Source organism: Mauremys mutica, chromosome 17 (assembly GCF_020497125.1).
Source record: "Mauremys mutica isolate MM-2020 ecotype Southern chromosome 17, ASM2049712v1, whole genome shotgun sequence".
NCBI classification, from domain to species: Eukaryota; Metazoa; Chordata; order Testudines; family Geoemydidae; genus Mauremys; species Mauremys mutica.
In genome coordinates, this window is record NC_059088.1 from 8,619,438 (window position 1) to 8,638,322 (window position 18,885).

The following is an 18,885-nucleotide window of genomic DNA, read 5'->3' on the forward strand; positions in this document are numbered from 1 at the left end:
GGGCTCCGTGAGCGGGTGGAGAAGGCAGAACGAGAACTGCCGGCTGGGAGCGACAGCCAGACACGTTCCAGCTGGAAACAAGGCCAATCTAGTTAACCGGGCAGGTGATTAGCTGCAGGAACAAGCTCCCAGGGAGGTGCTGGATCTTTGCAGGACCCCACAGCCAGACCGGCTGCCGTTCAGAAAGCTGCTGCCACCCCTCGGGGCCCGGGGGGGTTGCTGATACTTGGGCTTTGCAGGGTGTTTCCAGGAGAAGGAGAAATCGAAGCCACGAGTCAGGTCTGTTCTTGGGTGCGATCCTGTGTCTGTACAACGAACGCCCACCCAGGTCTGCTGCCTGGGCCGCAGTGGAGACGGACAATAGTGGGCAGTTTCCTTGCTCAGACATCCCCCGGCCTCTCCAGCCGGATCAGTGCCCAAGAAGCCGTCCCTTTGCTTCCCGCTCGGGGTCACGCTGCTCCTCATTGCTTTTCTCCCTTTCTCCTGGATCTTCTGCGCTAAACACCCACAGGAACATCCACCCAAACCTCAGCCGCTGCCTGTGCAACCAGGGGAACTACCTGCCTTTAATTTTAGCTCTAGCCTCGGCCTGTGGCCCAGTGCCTTGGACAGTGGCTTCTGTAATTTCTGGCAATCTCACTCCATGAAGGGGCTTAATTGCTCCTTCCATTTAGCCTCTGATTGTAGGATCTTCTCCATGTCGATATCTGTCAGTGTGCGAGGGGGAGCTAATGCTGCAAAGCCTCATGGGACAGCTGCGTGGTTCCACAGAGGAGAGAAATAGCCCCTCTGGCTCTGTGTTTTCTGAGATTTGCAGGTGGAGGGAGATTGACCGCGATCGACTCAGGAGCTGTCGCTAATACAGACACTGGGACAGGCTGCTCCAGCTCATGCAAACCTCTTTAATTCCTACCTGGGCTGCAGGGCGCAGAGTCTCCCGGCGCAGGGAGATACAGGTGCCGGAGCTTGTAGCCACCTGCCGGCCCCGCCCGTTACAGACGGGGGGATAATGACCCAGCTCTCAGCATGCTGAGCCGGGGAAAGGAGACATCCCCACAGCTGCCTCGCCCTAGACACCTGGCAGCCCCGTTACAGCATCGGTGGGGGGAGCCCTGGGAGTGGGGCTGCATTTACACGGCCGTAGGGGCATGCAGGGAAATCGGAGCTGGTCACTGGAGATCCCGTGTTAACACTGTGCGTTTAGAGAGCACCAGCCACTCAGCACCTAACAGACAAACAACCCTTCGTCCTCCGCACCCAGAGGGAAGGTCCCATTTCACAGAGGGGAAACTGAGGCACAGAACAGTGATGTGATTGGCACAAAGGTTCACAGAATTACACTCCAGGAGATGGGGACAGAACCCAGGCGTCCTGGCTCCCAGCCCACCCGCTCTGACCACTAGACCCTGCTCCCCTCCCAGAGCTGGGGACAGAACCCAGGCGCCCTGTGATTTACTTTTTGCAGACAGCTCCGGGCCCTGTGTTAGTCGCTGTGGGATGTGGCAGGTCACAGGAATTAGTCAGCAGAAGCTTTCGATTGTGCAGAGAAGCAGCGTTTGTGGGACTTGCCGCCGGGGGGGGGACCCCACAGGGGCCCGGCTACTTTGGTGTCGGGGTTTTACTTGGGTTACTCGTCCCCTTCCTCCGCTGGTGCCTGGATGTCAGATAACTTGACACGTTGGCGACAGCTCTCAGCCCCTCCCTAATGGTGCCCAAAAGGCCTGACTGAGATTCAGTCCTGCTGGCGGAGCTGATCTCCCGCCGGAGGCCCGAGATCTCGTCCTCCATCAGCCTGGCTTTCTCCGCAAAGCCCTTCTGCATCATGGCCTCCTGCTCCTTCAGCTTGCTCTGCAGCGCCCGCTCCGCCTCCTGCCGGGCACTGGCCAGCTCCTCCGCCACCTTGGCCTCCAGCTGCTTCACGTTCTCCTGGTGGCTGCGCTCCTGGTCCTTCAGCAGCTGCTCCGTCTGCAGCTGCTTCTCCTCCGCTGTCTTCCACTGCTGCTCCAGCATCTCAGCCTTCTGCTTCTCCTCTTTGGGGGGGAAAGAAAGGGGGAAATAGAGGCACAACCCCTCCCCCAACCGCCTGGAGCAGCCTCCGGGCACCACGCAAACCCGCACCCCCAACTCGGTTGGCATGAGACAGGGGCGGATAACTAGGGAGCCAGCCCCTGACACCAGCATCTCAGCATGGGATCCTCCTACCCACGGCTCGAAGGGCAGTTTGGATGGGGCCCCACAGAGCCCTGGGGAAAGGGGGAGTGGGGGGCATTCAGAGCACCTGCATGGGAGGAGGGGCAGGGGGCACCCAGGGAGTTTGCTGCAGGGGGGGGATGCAGGGAGCTCCTGGCGGGTGCAATGAGTTTGGCCGACAGACGCTCTGCAGCGTGTGACCCTGGTATTATTTGCAGCCTGCATGGCCATAGCACCCACGAGCCCCAGTCCCGGCCCAGGGGCCCAGGGTGCCAGGCGCTGCACACACACGCTGCAGCGATGGAATCTGGTTCTGCTGCAAAGAAAAGGGGGCAGGGGCTTGTTTGTGGGGTCTCACCGGCCACGTGCTTCTCCGCCTCAGTCAGCAGGTTGTCGGCCTTCAGCACGGCCTCCGCCTCGGCCTTCTTACTGGCCAGGAACTGCTGCAGAGCCTCCTCCGCCTGGGACCAGAGATGGCCAAAGGCTGGGTTATTCATGAGCTCCAATCAATATGCTAATGAGCCCCCTCCTTTCTCAGGGGCGTCTGCCTCCCAGGGGACTTTATTCCGCCTCGGGGCAAAATGTTCCCCCCGTGAAGCCGGAAGGTCGCAGGGGCCGGAGTCAGGGGTGGGGAGATGGGAGCTGAGCTGCAGCACAAGGGCTGATCCCGCCTCTCTGCGGCCTCATCCTCTCGGGGGAGGAAAATCGACGCTTTCGTGGGGGCTTCCCGACATTGCACCAGAGCCCGGGGGAGAAAGCAAGCGACCGGGTCGAGAGGAGCTGCCTGCCCGCAAGGCCGACGCTGTCACCCGCTGGGGAACGTGGGGTGTTTCTCTATGAGATCTGCTCTCATTCAAACAGGAATCACTTTGGGGACGTCCTACGCCCTGTGCTGTGCAGGAGGTCGGACCCGCTGATCACAGGGTCCCTCGTGGGCTGAGAATCGATGAACCTATGATGCACGTGGCGTCATTTCACCCAGGGCCCCGTTGCTGTTCATACAGGGCCTGATCTGAAGCCCAGTCAATGGAAAGATCCGGACTGGGCCCAGACAGAGCAGGACGGGATCCTGGGGGGGATTCGCCCACAGCACCATCCTGCTCGGAAAAGCAGCTCCATGACCGAGGGCCTTTGTGGGACTTTTCCAGCTCCACAAATTCCCCACATGGGATCAGGGTCCAGCTGGGGCATCGCCAGGGGCCACAGTGACTCTGCAGGTCACGGTCAGACCCCGGTTACCCCACGGCCTTTCCCTGCCGTGGCCCCTCTGCTTTGCCCTCAGCCAAGCGGGGAAGCCTGACTCGGCCGCTGGGGTTTAGGCACCAGCCCTGCGGGCGAGGGACGAGCCGGAGCGGAATCCGGCTCCTCCTCCCGGAGCTGCGCTGGCTCCTGGAGCTGCCAGGCCGAGCCGGGGGGGCTAATTTCAGACACTCACCTTGACCCCTTTGTTGGGCCTGGCCCGGTAATTCTCCACCACCTGGTTCTGGTCCCTGTCGTAGGCCTGGTACCCGCCGGGCTGGGAGTAAATCCCGGCGCTGAGTTTCTGCTGCATGGCGGCCGAGAGCTCCTCCAGCAGGACGCGGCAGGTCTGCTCCGAAACGGCCTCGTTTTCTGCTAGGACGTTTGCGTATCGCTCCGTGATCCCGGCCTGGGCACGGAAAGGGAGAAACCCTGTCGCAGAGCAACAGCTGGGGCTGGATTGCGGTGTCCTCCTGCCTCCCCTGGCTGACGCCTGCGCCCGACTGTGGGTCACTGGCCACGCGGGGAACGGGAGAGCCGAAGGCTCACGGGCCACTCGGGGGATCAGCGGGTCAAAGGGTCACTGGCCACTCGGGGGAACAGAGGCCAATGGTCCACTGGCCAATCAGGGGTTAGGAGGGTCACAGATTCATTGACCAATCAGGTCACCGGGGGATTGGTCGGTCCCCGGAGCAGGGACCAGGTTTCGGTCGAGTTTCCATACAGCGCCTGGCACAAAGGGGCCCTGACCCACCACTGGTGCCCAGGGGGCTCCCCGCAGTGCAGATCCACCCCAGCAACGCTCTCCTTGCTGCTGGGCCCAGCCCGGGACGCCCCCACCTACCACCAGCTGCTTCTGGAAGCCCTGCTCCTCGTCCTTGAAGGAGCGCTGCATGAAGAGCCGCAGGGCGTCCCCCTCGCACGTCCCGTGCGCCGCCGAGAGCTCGCCCAGCTCCGCCGGCAGCCGCAGCCCCCCCATCCCGGCCGCGTAGTGAGCCAGCGCCTCCCTGAGGGCCGCCTCGTTCTCGATGGCGGCCATGGCGGTCACCGCGTTGTCCAGGCAGGGCACCTGCCCGCTGCGGATGGTGCTCACGTAGCTCTGCACTAAGGCGCCGAACCCTGGGCGAGGGAAGGGGGAGGGTTAAGAGCTGGGGGGAGGGGACTGTACATTTGTACAGCACCTGGCACCCCGGGGACTCTGCTGGGGAGTGTGTCCCAGATTCTCCTTTGCGCCGACCCCCAGGGGATAGGGGTTATTCCGGTCACAGACACAGAGCTCCTGCTTTTAGCTCTGCAGACCCCGGTCCAACGGGGCTCGTCTGGGATTCGAACTGTCAGAGGCTTGGAGCGAGCGTCCTCTGAGCAGAGCCAGGGCTCCGGAGCCGGGCCCGGAACAAGCTCCTCTCCCTGGTGGGTTGGCCCAGTGGGGGCACCTGTCACACCTGCCCACCGGTGGGTAATGCCAGCAGGGCCCCCTGGGGCCTTTCTCCAGAGCTGGGACCGGGCTGGAGCTGTTTTAACCACAGATTGCCAAGGCAGGTGTGCGTCGTCCATGCAAATCTGAAGCTGGGCGGCTCCCAGGATCCCTGAATGCAGGACGACCCCCCGCTTCCACCCCTGCTACGAGGCCAGGTGCAAGAGCACCCGGCAAAGCCATCGGCCTGCGTCTCCCCCGAGCAGCCGCGGGGCTGACGTACTTCGCCCGTTGACCGGAATCCCTCCTTTGACCGTCTTGACGTTGGAGCACTGGAAGACGTAGTCACAGAACCGGCGGGTCTGCTCCAGGAACTGCGGGTCCAGGGCGCTGGTGGGCAGCGAATCCAGCTGGCCCATCTCCTGCCGCGACGCCGGCTGGACAAACACGAAGCACTTGCGGGTGGGGAAGAAATTGCGGATGCACTGCCGCGGCAGGTTGTAGTCCATCACCTTCTTGCTGTTGCCTGGAGAGCCAAGGAGAAGCAGGAGGCTACACCCAGCACTGAGCTAATAATGGAGTTTTGGGTTGTTGGCAGCTTCCAAACATCAGGGGAAAATTTGGCTGAGGTCAGGTGGAAAACGAAAAGTTTTGGAAAACTGAAAAGCTGAGAAAACCCGACTTTGGAGCTGAAGGAAACCTGGTGTTTTGATTAGGGCCATTTTTAAACACGTCTGGAGTCGGGACACTGAATAAAGTCAAATGGAGATTTTGGACCCAAAAGTTGTTTAAAACCAAAAGAAAAAAAATCCAGATTTTTGGATTTTTTATTATTTATTTTCTTCCCAACTCAACAAACCCAACCGGACCCTGCAACATGGCGCCTTAATCCGCAGGGTTCACCAAACCCAGACGGTCGGCTGTGACTACGCCTCGTAAGCAGAGCCTGAATGAATTGTCCCCTGACAGCTAGCGGGGAGCGGGAGAGACTTCAGGAGCAAACTGTATTTCCATGAACACACCTGCCCTGCCTAGGTATCCAGCCCAGCAGCGGTGCTGGGTTACAAATCCCTTTGGTAGTGACTGCAGGGTGGGGAAATGTTACCAGTGTTGTGTGAATAAAGGGGAGCAGAACTGTCCTTACCCTGCCCCAAAAGAGGGGTCGCCCTAGGCTGAGAGAACCTCGTTAAGCCAGGGGCTCCAATGCCGGAGCCCTGTGCCAGTAAGAGGAGTGGGGACGGGGGTTCTAGCCAAGGGGTCTGGACTCTTCCTCCCGTTCCCTGGCCTGGTTTAACCCGTTCCTCCCCCCCTGTTCAAAGACACCTGTGCGGTACCCGGCCGCGGCTGCAGAGCTCCCAGATAACACTGTCCCGCGTGGGCCCGGCCAGGGAACGGTCAGAGCTATAGTCCCCGTGTCCACCCCGTCTGTCTGTCTGTCTGGGCCGCACGTCTCTTACACTGTCGGCTCATGGGGGCAGGGCTTGTATCTTTGCTCTGCTTGTGCAGCACTGGGCTCCTGGGCCACGACTGGGCCTGGGCCTGGGCCTCAGTGGCAGGGGGCGGGACGCCGGGGTAGATGGGCCCATGGGTCTGATCTCAGGGGCGGGGAGGGGGCAGGATACCAGGGGTGATGGGCCCCTCCTGCACACAGCTGACCCCAGCTCACCTTTCCTCAGGGCCAGCGCGTGCTCCAGGTACTGATCCTCCGTCACCAGCTGCCCCTCGATCCTCAGCTCCAGCGTGAAATCCCGCACGGCCCAGACGAAGCTGGGGAAGAAGCGGACGAACTCGGTGTCCTCCTCCGCGTCGTCCCCGCCCTGCGCCTTCACCTTGATGTGCTCCGTCAGCTCCGCCACGAAGCTGGGCCGGGGGCTGAGGCCTCAAACTGGGGCCAGGCCTGGGGGCTACCAGCCGGTGTGGGACTGAATGGGGGGATCCCAGCCCCAAATCCCCACGGGCCACCCCCAGGAGCCCCAGCGCTAGGCCCCCCCAGGGACCATTCCCCAGGAGCCCTGGTCCCACATCCCCCAGGGGCCACCCCCCCAGCACCCCAGCCCCACATCCCCCAGGGGCCACCCCCCAGGAGCCTCTAATCCACATCCCCCAGGGGCTACCCCCCTGCACCCCAGCCCCACGTCCCCCAGGGGCCACCCCCCAGCACCCCCAGCCCCACGTCCCCCAGGGGCCACCCCCCAGGAGCCTCTAATCCACATCCCCCAGGGGCCACCCCCCAGAGCTCCCCAGCCCCATGTCCCCCATGGGTCACCCCCATAGCCCCCAGCCCCACGTCCCCCAGGGGCCACCCCCATAGCCCCCAGCCCCACATCCCCCAGGGGCCACCCCCCAGCACCCCCAGCCCCACATCCCCACAGGCCACCCCCAGGAGACCCAGCGCTAGGCCCCCCCAGGGACCACCCCCCAGGAGCCCCGGCCCCCACATCCCCCCGGGGCCACCCCCCCGCCCCCCCAGCCCCCCGTCCCCCCCGGCCACCCCCATAGCCCCCCGCCCCACGTCCCCCAGGGGCCACCCCCATAGCCCCCAGCCCCACATCCCCTAGGGACCATTCCCCAGGAGCCCCGGCCCCACACCCCCCATGGCCACCCCCCGGCACCCCCAGCCCCACGCCCCCCATGGCCACCCCCCGGCGAGGATACTGCAGCTGCTCCATGGCGAACTGGTCGATGGTCCCTTTGCTGTTGTAGACCAGGGTGCTGCTGAGCAGCACGGCCAGCGCGAAGATCCACACGTCGTTCTTGGTGTCACCCTGCGGGGAGGGGGGGTTGGAGCTGAAGCACGAGCCGGGTGCCCAGCACAGGGCGAGCGGGGGCTGCTCCGGGCCGAGCGCACCAGCCGCCCCTGCTAGCGCCGGCCTGATCCCCAACGGGGGTCTCCAGTGGGAGCAGGGAGGGGACCTCCCCTCTGGCCTGGCCTGAAGGCGACACGCTGGACGTGTGCCCAGTCTGGGGCCGGCCACCCCCACGCCCAGTTCTGGGGCCGGCCACCCCCATTCCCAGTTCTGGGGCCGGCCACCCCCACGCCCGCTTCTGGGCCCGGCCACCCCCACGCCCAGTTCTGGGGCCGGCCACCCCCGCGCCCGCTTCTGGGCCCGGCCGGCCCCACGCCCGCTTCTGGGCCCGGCCGGCCCCACGCCCGCTTCTGGGGCCGGCCACCCCCGCGCCCGCTTCTGGGGCCGGCCACCCCCACGCCCAGTTCTGGGGCCGGCCACCCCCACGCCCAGTTCTGGGCCCGGCCACCCCCACGCCCGGTTCTGGGGTCGGCCACCCCCACGCCCGGTTCTGGGGTCGGCCACCCCCACGCCCAGCTCTGGGGCCGGCCACCCCCACGCCCGCTTCTGGGCCCGGCCGCCCCCACGCCCGGTTCTGGGCCCGGCCGGCCCCACGCCCGGTTCTGGGGCCGGCCACCCCCACGCCCGGTTCTGGGGCCGGCCACCCCCAAGCCCAGTTCTGGGGCCGGCCCCCCCCACGCCCAGTTCTGGGGCCAGCTACCCACACGCCCACCCAGATCGAGCAAGGCCAGGCCTCCTGCTGCTCAGCTGGGCCCAGGGCAGGCTCTGGGGTCGGCATTGGCACCCTATGGCACGTGCCGAAGGCGGCGCGCGAGCTGATTGTCAACGGCACTCGCACTGCCCGGGTCCTGGCCCCCGGGCCGGGGGGCTCTGCATTTTAATTTAATTTTAAATGAAGCTTCTTAAACATTTTGAACCCTTCTGTACTTTGCAGACACCACTAGTTTAGTTCTGCGTTACAGACGTATAGAAAGAGCCCTTCCAAAGCCGCTAACGGGTCGGACCGGCCGCGGCACCTTAAACCAGGGGGACTCCGTGCAGGCTCGGCCCAGCGCTCGGGAAAGGGGCCGACCCTGCTCTGCAGTGACCTGGTCCCCGTCTGTCCCGGGGAGCAGAGTCGCGTGGGCTCCTCACTCGAGCAGCGGGAAGGCGGGGGGGGGGCGTGAGCCAGTGGCTGGGAGGTGAAGTGCGGCAAATTCTTGCCCGGGGAGGGGCATGAGCCATGGATTCTCCATCCCCGGCAGTGTGGAAATGAAGGCGGCCGATCCTCTCGATCCCTTCCAGGTATCCCTGGGGGGCCGGAATCCAGCCAGCGTTATCCAGCGGGGCCAGGCTAGATGGTCACAGGGTCCCTCTGGCCTTGGGGGTCTCAGAATCTGCTCCCCAGGCAAGGGCCGCACGGCCCCTTCCCCCAGCCCCCCCCCTCACCTTCTCCACGTCGCCCAGCCCCTCGGTGTCCAGCAGCACCAGGGTGTGGCCGGCCCGGCGCGGGTGGGGCAGGCACCACATCCAGATGCCCTTGGTGTGCGACTGCACCGTGGAGCCCAGCGAGAACCCTGGGGAGAGAGGAGACGGGTAGAGACCCAGCGCCCGGCCGCACCTGCCCCCTCGCTCCCGGCTCCAGCCCGGCGCCCACGGGAAGGGGGCTGGGGAACCTCTCACCTCTCTGCTTCCCGGCCAAGGAGTTCATGAGATAAGACTTGCCGGTGCGGTACAGCCCCACGATGGCCACCACCACCACGGGCTGGGCCACGCCGCGCAGGATCTCCAGTGCCGCGGGATTCACCTCCAGCTGCCCGTCGGCGCCGTTCCCCACCAGGCACACGGGCCCCTCCATGGCCACGGGCTACAGAGAGGGGGCGGCAGAGAGAGCGTGGGAGGCGGTAACGCCGGCAGAGAGAACACCGAGGCGCCGGCTCTGGTCCACAGCGCTGCTCGCCCAGGCACGACAGCTGGACTGGGGCCAAACGTTACAGGCCAATCATTTAGTCGCTATAAAATGCCCTTTCAGGTGATCCGACCAGGACTCATCGATCACTCGTAATTCACCCACAACCATCGATCGTCAAGCACTGACCCAAGGCCCTGTGCTGAATGAGGGGCTCGCCCGAGCTGGGGTGGGTTGAATATGTTGACGAAGTCCCTTAGATTGGATCTAGTGATGAACAGGCAGTGACGCCAGCAGCACACACAGAGGCTGGGAGAGACCTTCCCTGGCGTATTCGGACAGTCTATGTCCAGGCTGCAGGTGGGCTCGGCTCCCCAGGATTTCCTGGGGTAATTATACCCTCGTGCCCCTTCCTGTATCCGGGGCACGTGACAGAGGGCTCCACAATCGTGACTGGTGTGGAGACAGTGACGAGGGAAGTGTTATTTCCCCCTTCACATGACACAAACCTGGGGTCACCCAATGAAATTAACAGGCTGCAGATTTAAAACAAACAGAAGGCAGCATTTCTTCACCCAGCTCCGCCAACCTGTGGAACTCCCTGCTGGAGGATGTTGTGAAGGCCAAAAGTATAACGGGGTTGAAAAAAGAATTAGCCAAGTTCCTGGAGGAAGGTCCATCAATGGCTATGAGCTAAGATAGTCAGAGATGCAACCTCACGCTCTGGGTGTCCCTAAACCTCAGAGTGCCAGAAGCTGGGACTGGACACCGGGGGTGGGATCACTGGATAATGGCCCTGTTCAACCGGGGGTCAGCAGCGGCCGGGGGAGGCAGCGTCTCCCTGGCCTCTCATCCCCACCGCCCACGCTCCAGAGGTCACCTAGGCCGACGCCCTGCCCCTGTCACTAGCGCCGTGGTCCCGGCCTCTGCTCCACGGCCCCCAAGGGGTCTGCACCTCCAGCCGGAAGTCCTGCCGGGGTCTGCAGCTGAACCCCCGAGGCGCAGAACAGTTCGGAGGGAAAATCTTTGGGTTGAAAGTCGAAACGTTTCCCTCTGACCTTTCCCGAATGAACCGTTTTGACTTTGTTTTGAAATTTAGAATGAACCAAAAGGATTTTAAAAAACCAGGAAAAAATGAAGATAAAAGAATCGGAGGCCAAATAAAACATTTCAATTGACCCCAAATGAATCATTTTTCGTTTCTCCATTTGCCTCTGGCGTCGACCCGAACTGAGGCGGTTTTGTGATTTTCAGCCCCTGACCTGACAAATCGATTACTGGCTCGGCTCTGACACCAGCAGCTTTAATGCCCAATAGAGATTTGCAGCGCCACCTCCCGGCGCGTTCGCTGTGGGCCAGTGATTGACACCTGCCCAACGTCCCTGCTGCCGAGCGTTCCTGGGACATAGTTCTGCCCCTGTCCGTGGCAAACACCCACTTTCCGCTTCTCAAGATGCTTCGTGCAGCGGGGCCCCACCCCCACGACCTACCGCATCACAAACCCCAGAGTTACACCGAGAATCTCCCCGTTATTCCATCTCGAACATTATTTCTGCTGTTTCTACCTCAGCCAGTTTCATTATCACTCATGACACTTTGCTCCTCTCGTCTGAGGGGCTGAAAGAATTTCACACACAAACAATTCACCCTTCCAGCCCCTGGTGGGTTTGGGCTTCTCTCCAACACAGAGAGAAACGAAGGCCCCGGCGTCGGGAGTGGAATTGTTGAAGGTTCGTTACTGAGCTGGGAACAGAACTCTGGAATCCGGGCTCCCAGTCCCCGCGCTGCGCTAACCACAAGATCCCAGCCCCCTCCAGAGCTGGAAAAGGAACCCAGGAGTCCTGACTCCCAGCCCCCCACCCCCAGCGTTAGCCCCAGTTCCCTTCCTAGCAAGTTGACATGAAACTCCGCTCCCTTTCCTCCCCTCCCTTTTCCGCCCAGCTCGTCCCACCCTTCCCATGACCAATCTCCATACGACCTACCAGGCTCTTCCACCGTTATGTCCCCGGCTCTCATGGCCCAGGCAGCTCAGGTTAAGAACATAAAAGCAGCCAGATCGGGCCAGACCAATGGTCCGTCTCGCCCAGTGTCCTCTCTTCTGACAGTGGCCCAAGCCAGAGCTTTAGGGGACGTGCACAGAACAGGGCAATATGGAGAGACCCACCCCCGTCTTCCCCTCCCGGCGTCTGGCCGTCAGAATCCAGGGTGGCCCCAAGCAGGGGGTCGTATCCCTGACCATGTTGGCTAATAGCCATGGATGGACCTGACTCTCCTCCAGGACCTTCCCTGCCTCTCCTCTAGCTTCTGTCCCACCAGCCTCGCTCTGCACGATAATGACAGACAGTCTGGCCCCCCCCGTGCCCTGAAAAGGATCTTCAGCCATGAATCACGGCGTGCGGCTAAAGCCTGCTCTGCACAGAAGGGCTGCGCTGGCAAACCCTGCGGGTGGGGACGCGGCTTGTCCCAGCCAACGGGGTCTTGTACCCGGACAGCCTGGAACGTTTGCTGCTAGAGCCGCGTCCAGATGGGGACTTTGGCTGGCACAGCTCTGTCAGTAGGGGGGCGATTCCCCCCACGCTCTGACCGACGCCAGCAAACCTCTCCAGGGTAAAGTCGTGCTGATAATGCCCTGGGCGCGGTGGGACAAGCCGGAGGCCGAGCACTTACGTTCATTAGCTGCCCGGTGTTTCTCTCGGCTGTAGGGACCCGTCCCACGCGTTGCCGCTCTGCACTGTGGCTTCCTGCCTCTCCCTGGGCTTGAGTGAAAAGCAAAAGCAAAAGCAAAAGCAAAAGCAGGTGGCATCCGATATATGGGGTGAGCTGGAGGGTGGGGGCCTTGTTCAGCCTGGCCCAGGGCCGCTGATTGGTTCCCTGCCTCCCCCAGGCGGCTGCTGCCTTGAACTTCCTTCTCCCGCTGACGGCTCAGGCAGCTCCTCGCTCTTAGCAAGTTCCAGCTTCCGAGGTGGCCAAAGCGTCCCGGGCCTCCCCTCGTGCGTGGAAAACTTCCTGGCCCACGGTCGGTGCCGCACTGGCCCGTCCTGCCACTCCAGCCTGGGGCGTAGCCGGCCGCGGCCCCGGCCATGGCTTGGCCTTCCCCCGGCAGCAGCAGCTCCTGCTCCATGGGGAGGGGGGCAGCCGGTGGCACCCCCCGAACAGCTTCCTGTAGCGCCGCTCCCTTGCTCTTGCGAGTGCGGTGTGCAGCCTTTCCTGTCAAGCCGTCGCAAAACCACGAGCAGCGGAAATCGCCAGTGATGTTAAGTGTTCGCTTAAAGCCAGAGCGGGGGGGGGGGGGGATTCTGCCTCGGGGCAGATTGGCAGAGACCTGGGTGGGGGTGTCACCTTCCTCTGCACTGGGGCCCGGGTCACTGGCAGGTTTGAACTCGTGTCCGTGGTGGAGTCTCTGTCACTCTGTCTGTGACCCACAATTTGGGGCCGGCGGTGACTCAGCCGTAGGTCGGGGTCTGTTACCGGGGTGGGGGGGGGGGCTCTGGGCCCTGTGAGGTGCCGGGGGTCTGACGAGACGATCGTGCTGGGCCTGTCTGACGTTAAACTCGATGAGTCTGAGACCGGCCGGCAGTGCAAACAGCTCTGTGTCAAATGGAAAGTGGAAGTGGCCAGGCCAGCAGCCGCCCTTCGTGTGATGGGAGCTGGTGCCGGGAAATCAGCCTCGTTCCCGCACTGGGCCCGGGCTGCGTTTCACACTAAGCTGCGGGGAACAGGCGCGGCACCACCCCGGAAAGCACAGGTTAAACACGACCCTCCCCCACCCAGACCCCCCAGCGGGCTGAGCCCCTTCCTGCAGGGGTTTCACTGCCCTGGGCTCCCGGGTCACCCCGTCCACCCCTTTTAATACTGCGGAAAGAGCTTCTCAAATCCCCTGGGACCTCCTGCGTGTGCCAAGGTTTGTTACACGTCAACCTCGGGTGCAGGGAGCTCCTCGGCCAATTCTTCGGCTACTCTTCCCTACCCGGCCCTGCCGATTTCGAGATGTGAGACTTTAGCATCTGGTATTTAACAGAAAGCCGGGTACCGCTGCTAGAGCCGAATCCCTCGGCCACTTCCTTCCGATCCGGGGCAGGAACATCCACCGAACCCGTCTGCCTTCGCCGGCTCCCTCGTGGGGCTTTTCCCAGCCGGGCCTGTAACGGCTGTGCCCGCGCTGGGATCTCGGTTAGTCCTGAGATGTGTGACAAGGGCTTGTGGTCCTGAACCCGACTGGCCAGGGGCTTTTCACTGGCGCCTGCAGTTCCCCGTATTAATGGTGTGAATTCCCTGGTCACACCCTGTGTAGCCTGTACCAGCTCAGCTCATCCCCTCCGTCCCCTCCCGCGTGCTCCCCGCGTGCCACCCGCCCGCCCCTGCCAGGCCAGCAGCTCTGTGCCCCCCACGCCAGGGGCGCCGTGTCCCCCATTCACAGATCATAGACCCCAAGGCCAGAAGAGCCCACGGTGATCACCTGGACTGAGCCCCTGTGTCCCACCGGCCAGAGACCTGCCCCACACTAACCCGAGAGCGGATCTGTCGGGGGACCAGCCCGGCTTGATTTAAGAACCGTCCAACGCGCTTCTCAGGACATTCTTCCCATGGTTCATTCCCCTCCCTGATACAAACGGACGCCTGGTTTCCAGTCTGAATTTGTCCAGCCCACCCCGTCCCGGGGCCTTTCTGCCGGGGGCTTTTCAGATCTAGCCGGAGAGGAGTGTCCCCGACTGTTACTAAAAATACCCTGGGGGCAGGGGGGCAAACACAGCGAGACCATTGCCAGGGCTTGTCGCTGCTCCCGCCGCCCCACTGCTCCAGGCCCGGGGGGGCTGACCCAACCCTGGCCGCAGCTCCGGCAGCTCTGGGGCTGGCTGCCAGACACCCGCTCTGGTGGCCACTGCTCCGGGTCTGCCCTCAAAGACGTCCTGGAGGTCCCAGAAAGTCCTGGAATTTGTGACCTCCACCTGTGAGAGAATCGTATCCTTCATCGCGAGTCAGGCTCCCAGAAATCATGAGACCCAGCAGGGCAGGCTTTGGGGAGGGTGCCGAGCTCGGGACGTGGCTCAGGAGATGAGAAGCGGCTCGCGGGGGAAAGGGGCCTCGCCGTGACCGAAGGCGGGTGTGATGGGCCGTCACCCCGGGGTGCAGCCTGGGAGCCGTGGAACGGCTGTGGGCTCTGACCCCCCAGCTGGGCAGGCCTCTCCCATCCGCCAGCCTCACCGGGCCCTGTTATCACCCAACACGACAGCAGGAGGCGCCGCACACCGAACTCAGCTGCCTGAGTGCTTTACCGAAGCCGCTCACGGGCAGACAGCCCATTTCCCCGCTCCCCCGCCGGGCGCCCTCGCTGGAGTGGGACCCCAGATCAGAGCCTCTCCCGGGGCCTGGCTCCGACAGGCTGGGCCGAGCGTGTGGTGCGAAGCAGGAGGGCCGGAGCCCGGAGGGTCAGTGGCGGAGGCTGAAGGACGAGTGAGACCCCTCGGGGGCCGGGCAGCCCAGGGGAGCCGGTGAGCGGCCGTGCAGGGCCAGGACCCGCCCCTCGCTGGGCCCTGCTGTGAGCGCTGCAGGCCGGGCCCTGCTCGGGGGCTGTGCGGCGCCCAGGGGAGCCGGCGAGCGGCCGTGCAGGGCCAGGACCCGCCCCTCGCTGGGCCCTGCTGTGAGCTCTGCAGGCCGGGCCCTGCTGGGGGGCTGTGCAGGAAGAGCCTGTTGGCGGCTCAAAGGGCCCGAGGTGGAGCAACAATGGGGGTTCGTTGCCCGGTGTGCGTCGCACTAATTAACACACCAGGGTGGAGAAGCAAAACCACGTTTATTTGAGCCCAAATAAGGTGCCAGGGAGAAAAAGCATCTCAAATCCTGCACACCCGCGCGCAGGCGGGGTCCCAGCATTTATACCCCCCTTGTTTGTGTAAGCCTTTTGTTTGGTTTTCCCCCTCACCCCTCCCTTCCCAACAGCAGCTACATTAGGCATTACATTTCAGTGTGTTAGAAAAGTTCTTATTCGCATTCTTATCTCTGGCCTTCACAGCACAAACGCATACAGATTTTCCTCCCCCTCTCCCCCTCCTCCCCGCCGCTTCTGCTGTTTCAAACTCCTGCATCTGCAAGCTGAGACAGCTGACAGTGACACATTTTGCTTGCAGTCTGTTAGCATCTTAGGCTGGTTAAAGTTCACAGCATGGAAGACCTTTGGTTCACTCAAGCCTGTAGTCACAACTTTGGTTTACTTAGGCCTAGTGACACCAACAATTCCCCCCTTTGAGAATACTCAACAAACTTTTGGCGAGTTTTCTCAAACTTTAAAGACAAAAAGCAATGAAGCAAGCTCTGCAGAAATATTTACAACTGCTCTTTTGAGCCTAGTCTCCCCCAACCCAGGAATGAACGCATGGACAAAAGAGTGGAATGTTCATTTAACAACTAAGGGATTGGGGCACTGACTATAAATCAGGTAGGTATACCAAGTGGTTTAATTTCCCAGATGTCTCGGTGAATAATTCAGTCCCACATGCATCCTCCCCATGGACCCAGCAGGATTCGGTATGTGGGAGCCCACACCCACCCTAACCGGTCCATATGCTTGGAAGGAGCACTGTGAATGTCCACACTTCCATCCAGAAAGTGTCCAAGTGTGTCTCCATGACCACAGATCAGATGGTTCCTGATGCGTCTGTAAGGGCAGTGGGCCAAGTTTCGTGCTTAAGATCACTCGAAATCCTGAATTTCTAAACATACTAGATCCCACTGCAATGCCTTCCCAGCCTCAGTGATATTCAATACCATCTCTGTCAGCAACTTCTGGGTCATAGAACTAAGGGTGGAAATTACATGTAACTCACCAGCTCCAGCCTGAACTTAAGATAGCTGAGTTTCAAGAATAAGGCTAGTGGCCTTTTCTAGTTGGCCCAATTTCTTATCACATTCTTGGCTTTTAAGAATATTCCAAATGGCTGCTGTACTAGTGGCCCCTAGCCCACAGGGATCTGCTCAATTCTCTTTCTTTCCAGAGGAAATAACCCAGGCCCTCTGTTGTGCTAATCTAATGGCAGCCCCTTGTGAGCAATTTGGGTATGTAGAAGTGATCTGAAAACTGGATAAGGGCAATGTCATTTAAAATCCAATTAGGGAGGGCAATACATACTGAAGGATTTATCCAAAAAACAGGGCGCAGCCTGTAGAATAAACCTCAAAATCCAATCAATACCACATTCCCAAGCATGGGTCCCACACATTTCTTCCTGCCAGTGTACAATTCTTTGTTTCTTCACCAGGGTCAGTTCTCAATGTCCTTTTAATCAGGAATTCCTGGACTTTGGCAATGTCAGTGGAGTGAGTGTTTCTTCTTCTTTCCCGAAGCAGTCGTGGTTCAGCATCCTGCAGGGGAGATTACCAGGACATCCTGTAATGGTTTTGCTTCGTCTAGAAAAGTTTAAAGGCGCAGTAGATGTCAGTGGACAAGGGAGAGGTTACAAGCACGTCACCTTGTCCTTTTTCCCTGCTGTCCAGAAACACAGTAGAACTAGAAGAAAGAATAGGCTAATCATCAGTAGGAAAATTCTTCTGATGTGGAGGGGTCTTTTTGCTGTGAGAATCCTGGGTCCAGGCAGTCAGTCTTTGGCACTTCACAGCGGGGTTGGTAGTCAACAGGACTTGGAAAGGGCCTTTCCAGCGTGGAGCCAGGGCAGTCTTTCGTTGATGGATCTTTATGTAGACCCAGTCTCCTGGTTCCAACGAGTGGCAAGGTTGCACAGGATCCTTCGGTAGTGCTTCCTTCACCTGTGTATAAAAAGACTTAACACATTTCATTAGTGACTGACAATACTTAAGCATTATGTCATCCATCAAATGAATGTCCATCTGAACCAGGGTTAGTGGGGGTGCAGCTGGTAGTCGCATTGGGCATCCTGTCAAAATTTCATGAGGGCTGAGTCCAGTCTTTCGATTGGGAATGGCTCTCATACTCATCAGTGCCAAAGGAAGGGCATCTGGCCACTTTAAGTTTGTCTCAGCACAAATCTTGGCCAGTTTTTTTTTTTTATCATGTTAGCTATTCTTTTTCTCAGTTAACTCGTTCTTTTTCCTTTTTCCTTCTTGGCCTTTTAACCTACAAAGGAAACTTTTACTCTTTACTTATACACCTTTTGTTAACAATGAATACATATACATTGCTGTTATACAGTACATTAGTCTTATTATTTAATGTATGCCACATATACCCTTTTACTAAAATAACCTTATTACAGAGGTTTAAAACAACAAACCAGGACAAGCACACCCACTTTGAGAAGTTTACTTAATATAACCTCTAGTCCAATAGTTTCCCACAATCCCCAGCCCTTTGGCTAGAAGTCTGAGGTAGCCAGAAGGATCCCATGTACAATATGGGGAGTGGATTAACTTTTCATGTCCTTGCTTTTAAAGACTGTTGGTATGCAAATTTTAATAACAATTTTCACTTAAAAGATTTGGCCAATGAAGTTTCTTTCCCAAACAATTTGTATTCTAAGTTAAACAGAACCAGTATCTGCATTTCAATCCAACCCTTCCACTTGATTTTAAATCAGACCATCCCATGAAAATATTAAACACATCAATTCTGGCCACAAGACAAACACCACAAGACAGAACATAGAACACAAAACATAATTTTACTCTGTCAGTAAATGCTTGGTATGTTGAATGCTGTTCAGCTGGCATTAGTTTTCTTTGATTATCTGAAAGACAAAAACAGAAGTCTACCCCTTCTGGGCAGTCAATCATTACTTAAAATATACAAATACTCTTGTTGATTTCAGGCAAAACAGGGGAATTACCCCATATTTTCTTGTATGTGTTTCATAGGCAGCCCAGGTTTCAGTGGCTAGTTAGATAATTTGCATTAACACAGATGCTTTCTGGCTTGCTTTTTATTTTTAACTCCTGCTTTTAAACACTGAAAGAAAACATCACCACTTACAGTGCCCTTACAGCCTAATACAATTTTAATTACGTAGCACTGTATACATTCCTTAACTAATTTAACAAAATTGTTCATAGCCAAATGATTGCAATCTAATAATTTCTTTGCCTAAATTTATTTACAAACATTTCAAAGTCACCAAAAACTTTTCTCTTTAGCATTTTTACAAAGTTCAACTGCTGTTCCCTCCAGCAACTACAGAGTTAACTTTTCACCTTCCCTTAAAAATCACTTGCTTTTCCCTTAAATCACTTGCTTGCCTTCCAACAGCCACTTACCAATTCAAATCACCATTTCAAATATCCTCCTTAGTATTTGAAATCCTCATGCTTATACTCACTTACTTCTTCCATCCACTACAGCCTCAAAAGTTTCCAACCTGTTCTCCAATCTCTCTGTCTGTTGCCTG

At 59.4% G+C, this 18,885-nt stretch overlaps 1 protein-coding gene across 1 annotated transcript; it reads right to left on the bottom strand.

Annotated features, from left to right (window-relative positions):
- Positions 1-882: 882 nt before the first annotated feature.
- On the bottom strand, positions 883-12,608 carry LOC123351582 (guanylate-binding protein 1-like). Its single transcript, XM_044991024.1, has 10 exons — positions 12,206-12,608; positions 9,313-9,496; positions 9,079-9,206; positions 7,499-7,608; positions 6,510-6,703; positions 5,127-5,369; positions 4,274-4,548; positions 3,626-3,838; positions 2,549-2,651; positions 883-2,030 (listed from the first exon to the last, which is right to left on the bottom strand). The coding sequence occupies exons 1-10, from the start codon at positions 12,209-12,211 to the stop codon at positions 1,600-1,602; spliced, it is 1,887 nt and encodes a 628-aa protein (XP_044846959.1). The 5' UTR covers positions 12,212-12,608; the 3' UTR covers positions 883-1,599.
- Between the last annotated feature and the right edge of the window lie 6,277 nt (positions 12,609-18,885).

Coding starts and splice junctions, on each gene's coding strand:
- LOC123351582 (XM_044991024.1), bottom strand. Junction 6,704..7,498: donor TTCGCCATGGAGCAGCTGCA/GTATCCTCGCCG, acceptor CCCCCGGCCCAG/CTTCGTGGCGGAGCTGACGG. Junction 3,839..4,273: donor GCTTCCAGAAGCAGCTGGTG/GTAGGTGGGGGC, acceptor TTCCGTGCCCAG/GCCGGGATCACGGAGCGATA.